The sequence below is a fragment of the Myotis brandtii genome, unplaced genomic scaffold (assembly GCF_000412655.1).
Source record: "Myotis brandtii unplaced genomic scaffold, ASM41265v1 scaffold122, whole genome shotgun sequence".
NCBI classification, from domain to species: Eukaryota; Metazoa; Chordata; class Mammalia; order Chiroptera; family Vespertilionidae; genus Myotis; species Myotis brandtii.
This window is the reverse complement of record NW_005354255.1, coordinates 450,974-458,040: the sequence shown is the minus strand read 5'-3', so window position 1 is coordinate 458,040 and position 7,067 is coordinate 450,974. Positions and strand designations below refer to the sequence as shown.

General features: G+C 56.3%; 2 protein-coding genes across 2 annotated transcripts in view; one reads left to right on the top strand and one right to left on the bottom strand.

Moving 5' to 3' along the window:
• The window catches only part of FSD1 (fibronectin type III and SPRY domain containing 1), a 12,119-nt gene extending 7,726 nt beyond the window's left edge, over window positions 1-4,393 (top strand). Inside the window, exons 8-13 of the mRNA XM_005858845.2 lie at window positions 542-640; window positions 1,469-1,628; window positions 1,973-2,052; window positions 3,559-3,810; window positions 3,913-4,001; window positions 4,096-4,393. Coding sequence (XP_005858907.1) covers window positions 542-640; window positions 1,469-1,628; window positions 1,973-2,052; window positions 3,559-3,810; window positions 3,913-4,001; window positions 4,096-4,206 — 791 coding nt within the window. The 3' untranslated portion in view covers window positions 4,207-4,393. The remainder of the gene's footprint in view (window positions 1-541; window positions 641-1,468; window positions 1,629-1,972; window positions 2,053-3,558; window positions 3,811-3,912; window positions 4,002-4,095) is intronic.
• Window positions 4,394-4,587: 194 nt separating this feature from the next.
• Window positions 4,588-7,067, bottom strand: part of STAP2 (signal transducing adaptor family member 2) — an 8,162-nt gene continuing 5,682 nt past the window's right edge. The window contains exons 7-13 of the mRNA XM_005858783.2: window positions 6,849-6,988; window positions 6,656-6,758; window positions 6,457-6,531; window positions 5,339-5,494; window positions 5,164-5,250; window positions 5,015-5,089; window positions 4,588-4,744 (exon numbers count right to left, since the gene is read on the bottom strand). Coding sequence (XP_005858845.1) covers window positions 4,659-4,744; window positions 5,015-5,089; window positions 5,164-5,250; window positions 5,339-5,494; window positions 6,457-6,531; window positions 6,656-6,758; window positions 6,849-6,988 — 722 coding nt within the window. The 3' untranslated portion in view covers window positions 4,588-4,658. The remainder of the gene's footprint in view (window positions 4,745-5,014; window positions 5,090-5,163; window positions 5,251-5,338; window positions 5,495-6,456; window positions 6,532-6,655; window positions 6,759-6,848; window positions 6,989-7,067) is intronic.

Sequence of the window (7,067 nt, the reverse complement as noted above, 5' to 3'; positions counted from 1 at the left end):
GTGTTCCTAAGCTTTCCAAAGAGGTTTAACTTGAGGGGGAAGACAGCTCGAAAGCTTCTTTTTATTTTTTAAGATCGGAAGAAACCTTAAGAAAAGGACAGAAGGGAGGGCAAGATATAGCCTAGTAGAAAGGAAAATCTTTAATACGTCACCAGGTACGCCTAGATCCAGGGGTTGCACTTTTTGGCTCTGGGACTTGCATTCTCCAGGAGACTAGCCAAGAGCACTGACAATTTTCCCTGGAGGCACTTCCTCCGAGCTGGCCAGCCCAGAGAAGAAAGCCGCTCTGCCCTGCTCCCTCTAATACCAGCCAGAGTCCTAGGGAAGGCTCTGGCCCGTCTGGGTCGGGTGCAGAGCCAGGTAATTCATAGCTGCACAGGTGTATGCGGGTAAGGTTTCTCAGGTAAGATGTCGTTTGCAAGGTGCTCCTTAGAATGAGGCGTTTACTGCGGCGGGTTTACTGTGGGACACAGGGGCCTCTAACCTCCTGCTCCGAGTCTGTGCTGATTCCCTCTATGAGATTCCCTCTGTTGTCTCCTAGGCCTCAAGTTTGACATGAAATACATGAATTTCCGCGTGAAGGCCTGCAATAAGGCAGTTGCAGGCGAGTTCTCCGAGCCGGTGACTCTGGAGACACCAGGTGACTGACTCCCACACCTACCCTGGCTCTGACGACAACCCTTCCCTCCCGGGGCCCCAGGGACGGGTGTGAAATGAGAATCTTCAGGATGTTGTGGCCCTTTTTGCCCTTTCTGGCTGCCAGAAAGCTCAGAGCTTAGTCCACAGTAGAATTCCACAGCCTGAGTGTCTGGTATAAAACCTGCCTTTGTCCTTTACTTTTGCTCTTGATCCCTTTATACCTGGATGGTTTACACACACACACACACACACACACACACACACACACACACACACTCACACTCTCACTTCCTCTCTCCCCCTCCCCCAAGTGAGTAAGTGCTCTATAGAACTGGGGAGGGTGTGTCAGCAGTGCAGACAGACTTCTTAGCCTTCAGAGCTAAGAGACACCCAGAAGGCAAATATGGAACATGGCCTAGAAGCCTGTCTGCACTGCGGACACACACTTCTTAGTGCATGGCCTTTTTCAGTTGAGCTTAACTGTCATATTGCTGCCCACCCCCTTTCCTGGGATTAATCCCCAACGGAAGCACAGGGCAGCACAAGTGGTTTGAAAATGGCTCCAGGCCTGGGAGCCTTTAGACAACAAGCCCTTGGCCTTACTCCTCTGGCTGTATGGTCTGCCCCCTCCCTTCTCCCCGTCTTGTGTCTTTTGGTGTCTTTCTGCCTGTCGTCTCTGTATCTGTCTGTCTCTGAGACTTCATTGGTGTCTGTCTCTCTCTCTGTCTGTCCCTGTCATGGTCTGTCTTGGTCACTGTTTGTCTCTCTCTGTCTCTGTGTCTCTCCGGGTTTCCCCATCTCTGTGACTCCCACGTCTGCCCGGCCCCAGCGTTCATGTTCCGCCTGGATGCGTCCACATCCCACCAGAACCTCCGGGTGGACGATCTCTCCGTGGAGTGGGACGCCATGGGCGGGAAGGTGCAGGACATCAAAGCTCGAGAGAAAGACGGCAAGGGGCGGACGGCGTCTCCCGTCAACTCCCCAGCCAGGTAGCCTGCCCCCTCCCCTCCCCAAGTCTCTGGGAGAGGAGGTCAAGATGGACACGAACACACGAGCCAGTGAGGTCAAGGCTGGGGTGGAGGGAGGGACGTGGAGCTGGGGAGCCAAAATAGTGAATCGAGGGAGAGGAGCCTTTGAACTGGGTATTGAAGGCTGAACAGTCTTCCAGACAAGGAAGGCACAGGCATGTTCTGACATCAGGGGCCCAGGCTATGAGAAGGACCAAATACTGTCAAGGGCTGATGAGAGGTCCGCGTGGCTGGGGTGGACCAGAGAAGCATTCCAATGGGGAGGGGAGGGCTGGACTGAGCCCTCCCCTCCCTGTCACCCACAGAGGTACTCCATCTCCCAAGAGGATACCCTCAGGTCGTGGGGGACGGGATCGCTTCACAGCTGAGTCCTACACGGTGCTAGGTAAGGAGGGGGGAAGCTTGAAGGAGAGTGGGGGACTCTGGCCAGGGCTCTGATGCTGGGGTGCGGGAGAGAACTCCTTTGGCTGGGGAAACTGAGGCAGCCATCAACAAAGCTTCTCTGGGAATGGTCCCAATAACGTGTTGTGGTGCTGGTGGAATGGGAAGGTTTGGGGAGGAATGATTATTGAGGGGAGCCAGAGCTTAGGGAGCTGAGGAAAGAGGCTCTGGACTGGGGAGTGGCTGGTCGGGAGCTTGAGGGGGGATTTCCTGGGGTCTGTCAAATAGTTGGGACTGGGGGAGTAACTGGGATTTGGGAAGTAGCTGGAAAGGAAATGATTGCCTATAAAGCAGGTGGAGGAGCCAGAGAAAGTAGCTGGTGTCAGAGAAGTTGAGGATACCTAGGATTGGAGAATTGGTTAGCACTACAGGAGTGATTATTAGATCCTCTGAAGGAGAAGCCGGAGTCCGTGAAGGAACTGGAGTTTAGGGAAATCACCACTATCCAGAAAAGAGCTCAAGAAAGAGGCTGAGGTTTGGAGAAGTTGGTGTGGTCAGTACTATCAGGGGGTAGAAGGTAGAGGAAGGTAGAGAGTTGCTGGGTTTTGGGGATAAGCTAAGGCCTGAGGAGAAGTTAAAGTTCTATGGAGGATTTGGATTTTCTGGAAAGCATCTGAGATTATCCAGAATTAGGGTTTGGAGAGGAAGCAGGGGAAGGTGTGGGAGTGTCTGTAGAGTGTCTGAGATTTGAGAGGGAGCTATCTAACCCCTGGGAGGAGCATAGACTAGTTGTGGTTGGGAGAGTAGCTGAGGTCAGGGAGGAGTAGACCTGGAGAAGAAATGTATCTGGAGTTAGTCCTGTTTCTGGGGAGGGGCTGAGCTCTCAGCGGGAGATGAGCTGGAATCTGGGTAGGGCAGGAGTATTCAGAGAAGCTGAAACTCAGGAATAGCTGGAATGGGGAGTAGCTGAGGTAGCAAGAATCTGGATCTGGGGTCTGGAAAGGATGTAGACTCAGGGTTCAGCTGATATCTGGAGGGGATCTGAACCCCAGGAAAAGCTGAGGCCTGGAAGAACGTGATCTCCACCAGGAGCAAACTGGGAGTCTGGGAAGCAACAAGGAGGAGTCTGGAGTCCTGGAAGGTATCTGGGCTCCAGTAGGGATACTTGGAATCAGCCAGGAGCAAAGGTTTGGGGATTATCTAGTTTCTGGGAAGAATTGAGGACTGAGGAGTAACTGAACATGGGGAGTTGGAAGGAGTTTTTTAGGCCTGGAAGAATCTGGAAGGAGTAGCTTGTACTTGTAGAGAATCTGAAAGGACTAGTGGAAGCTCGGAGAGAATCTGGACTTAGTATCTAGAGGAAGTTGATAAATCCTGGGAAATATCTGGAGACCTAGGAGTATCTGGAAGGAATAACTGTGGTCTGGGGAGTACCTAGGTGGCTGCCCCTTTGTGGAAGAACACCTGGGACCCTATTCTACCTGTTCTCACTGCCCAACCTGCCCCACAGGGGACACGTTGATCGATGGCGGGGAACATTACTGGGAAGTGCACTACGAGCCAGACAGCAAGGCATTTGGCGTGGGGGTGGCCTACCGCAGCCTGGGCCGCTTCGAGCAGCTAGGCAAGACCGCGGCGTCCTGGTGCCTGCACATCAACAACTGGCTGCAGGTCAGCTTCACCGCCAAGCATGCCAACAAGGCCAAGGTGCTGGATGCCCCCGTGCCTGACTGCCTGGGCGTGCACTGCGACTTCCACCAAGGTGACCCTGGGCCCCAGCTGGCATCTCCAGCCACCTCTGCCTGTCTGATCTCTCTGCCGCAAACCCTCTAACTGGTCCCCCGTCCCTCTGCCCTCCACCCAGGCCTCCTGTCCTTCTACAACGCCCGCACCAAACAGCTGCTGCACACCTTCAAGGCCAAGTTCACTCAGCCACTGCTGCCTGCTTTCACAGTAAGGTCCCCTCCACGGCCTGAGATGGGGGTGCGTGTGGCTCTGGGGGATGACTTTGCTGCTGAGCCTCTTCTTTCCCCTCCCTGTCTCCCAGGTTTGGTGTGGCAGCTTTCAGGTGACGACAGGCCTACAGGTCCCCAGCTCCGTGCGCTGCCTGCAGAAGCGAGGCAGTGCCACCAGCAGCTCCAATACCAGCCTCACCTAGGCCAGTGCACCCAGCTGGGCTGATTTAGGGGGCCACCACCAGGTCTCGGCTGTTTTCAGCCAGGCACCCTCTTCTCGCTTGCTGCTTGGAGCCTTAACTCCTAACGGGGGTCACCAACAGGAAGCAGGCACCAGGGCAGGCCCTCCTCCCCACCTCACTTCCCAATAAAGGTCACACACTGGCCGGGTGTGCTGCTGGTTCTTGTAGAGCATCTGACACTGGCTGTGCCTCGGCCCTCTCTGGACCTCAGCTTTCCCAGCTGTAAAATGGGCTTTTCTGGCAAAGTCAGACGGCAGTTTTTGCTGAGCTGAGGATCTTTAGGAGTGAATGGAGCCAGCTGATGAACACCTCACGGCCCCACTAAGCCAAGTCACACTCATGGGCCTTGGGGTCACTTGAACTTTAATTCTGGGGGGAGGGATCCGTCTGACTGATGCTCCGAGTCTGGCCCGCTAATCCCCAGGGTGCTCGGCTGAGTGTTCCAGTGCCCGCCGCCTCTGCAGTTTCTCTTCCAGCTCTGCTGTCACGTTGGCCAACCCTGGCGGGTGGGTACCCTAGACTTCAGCTGCGCCCAGCATCCCCAGTCCATGCTGCCCCACCCCCATCCCCCCCAGGACTGGCTACAGAAATATGTGGGGCCCAGTGCAAGATGAAAATGTGTTCAGGAGGCAGGAGGAATTTTGAGATGGAGACAGCAGAGCATTAAGCCAAGTACAGGCCCTTCGGAGTGCTGGGTCCTGTGTGACTACACAGGTCGCACGCCTGTGAAGCGCACACCCCTCCCACGTCGGCCCCCCAGGCCCCGTACCTGTTGTGGGGAAGACAGCCTTTGCTGAGCTGATGGCCAGCTTCTTGGCAAGGCCGCTGGCAAGGCATTTGGGCTCTGGGGAAGGCAGATAAAGGCTGAGAATGGCCCTCCACTGGATGGGGGAGGTGCTGGGGAAGAGGGTCCCCTACCTGGCTTAGGTGCCATGGGTGGCTTTGGAGGCTTTGCCTGAACCTTTTGGGCTGGGTGACACTGCTTGGGCCAGCCCGGCGAAAGCGCTGCACAGACAAAGATACGGTGTGTCACATCAGCCGGGAGCCTGCTCCCCCTGCCCCTTCTCTCAGCCACCCCTGGTCCCCCACCCACCATCCGTGTTCTCATATTCGGCAACTGGGGCATCTCCAATGGGGATCACATAGTTCTCATCCGGGTTCAGTAGCGGGGGCAGCTTGTGCTGTCTGGGCACAGGCATGACGGGCACAGGAGGTGGCTGCTTGGGGCCACCGGCAGGGGCTGCAGCACCTGGTGGGTGGGAAACGGCAGGAATTTTGGGGACCCACGTGGTGCAGGGATACCTCAGGGTGGGTCTGTGTGCTTCTGAGCAGGAATGTGTGTGTGCATGCCTGGATGCAGGCCAGTGTCCCTGTGCACATGTGTCTGTACACATGTCCATTTGTAAGTGTGTGTGTGTGTGTGTGTGTTCCTGTGCAGCATAAACATGAACACTGGGTGAGTTTGAATAAGTTAAATATAAATATGCATAACAGTGCATGGACGCTAAAGTCTGTGCTGGGGCACTTGTCTCCATGTGTACATTCATGTGTCTATAAATGTCTGAATTTGTGCTGTGCACACATAATTGTGGCTTAAGGTATGCAGGTGTGCTAGATGGAACAGAATCATGCCACATGCATTCATACATGTGTGGAGCTGTTATCTACATGGGTCTGATTATTCAGGTCACACAGTCTGTGTTGGTGATTGTGGCATGTGCATATGAATAGATACATACATGCCACCCCCACCCCCACCCCCGCATCTGCCCAGCCCAGGGCGGGTCATACTGCTTCTAACCTCTTCCTCCTGCTCCCATAAGCTGGACTGCCTCCCATGCCTTTCCCAACACCCACCCCAATTTCCCACCTCTGGGTAGTTCTTACTCCATGTGCACCTTCTGTCCCCCTCTGCCCATCTCTGCTACTGAAATCCTTTGCGAACTTCAGCAAACACCCTCTCCTCCAGGATGCCTTCCCCCTACCCTGCCCCCCTTCTCCCCTACTCCAGGCACTGTACCAGCCCCAGGTTCAATCCCACAGGGCTGGGAGTGTCTGTATCCAGCTCTGTCTGCCCCCTCTACAACCTGGAAGTCCCCAGAGGGCAGGGTTTGAGTAATTTCTGGGTACAAGATTGGGCACACGGGGCACCATGTGGGTCCTAGGTTTCTCCACCCTCTGCCCCAGTGGCTGCCTTGGGAGGGGCATCACCTGGGCAGAGGACCGCGGGAGCCAAGGGTGCTACCCACACACTCTCGCCGTTCTCTTTATCCGCCTCCACGTAGCCTAGAATAGAGAGGGCTGCCTGGAGGAGGCGCAGCGGCACGCACGGCCCGGGGCTGACCCAAGGGAGTCCCCATCAGGCCGGAGGCGGGAGAGGCAGGGACTGGACCCCCGAGTCCTCACCCACCTAGCACCTTCTCATAGTCCTCGTCCAGTAGGAAGGGCACCAGCGCATTCTTGGTTTGCAACACGAAATAGTTGACCACGGCTTGGAGTGAGGCGCAGGAGACCTGGGAGCGGATAAGGGGTCCGGTTAGGGCCGCTGGGGAGGGGCGCGGACCCCGCCCGTGCGCTTCCCGAGACCCCGCCCCAGTGATCACCGGCTCCTCCACGTCGATCACGTACTTCGGGCCCTCGCGCTTCACCTTGTAGTGGCGGACCAGCGGCGTCCTGCACGTGCAGCGGGCGACTGGGTGCCCCGTCTCAGACCAGGAGGCCCCGCCCCTCGCTCTGTCTCCGCCTCCCGCACACCGGCCACGCCCTATCCTGCCCTGACCTCTGGCCCCGCCCCCAAACCCTCCCTGGTCCCAGCTCGGACT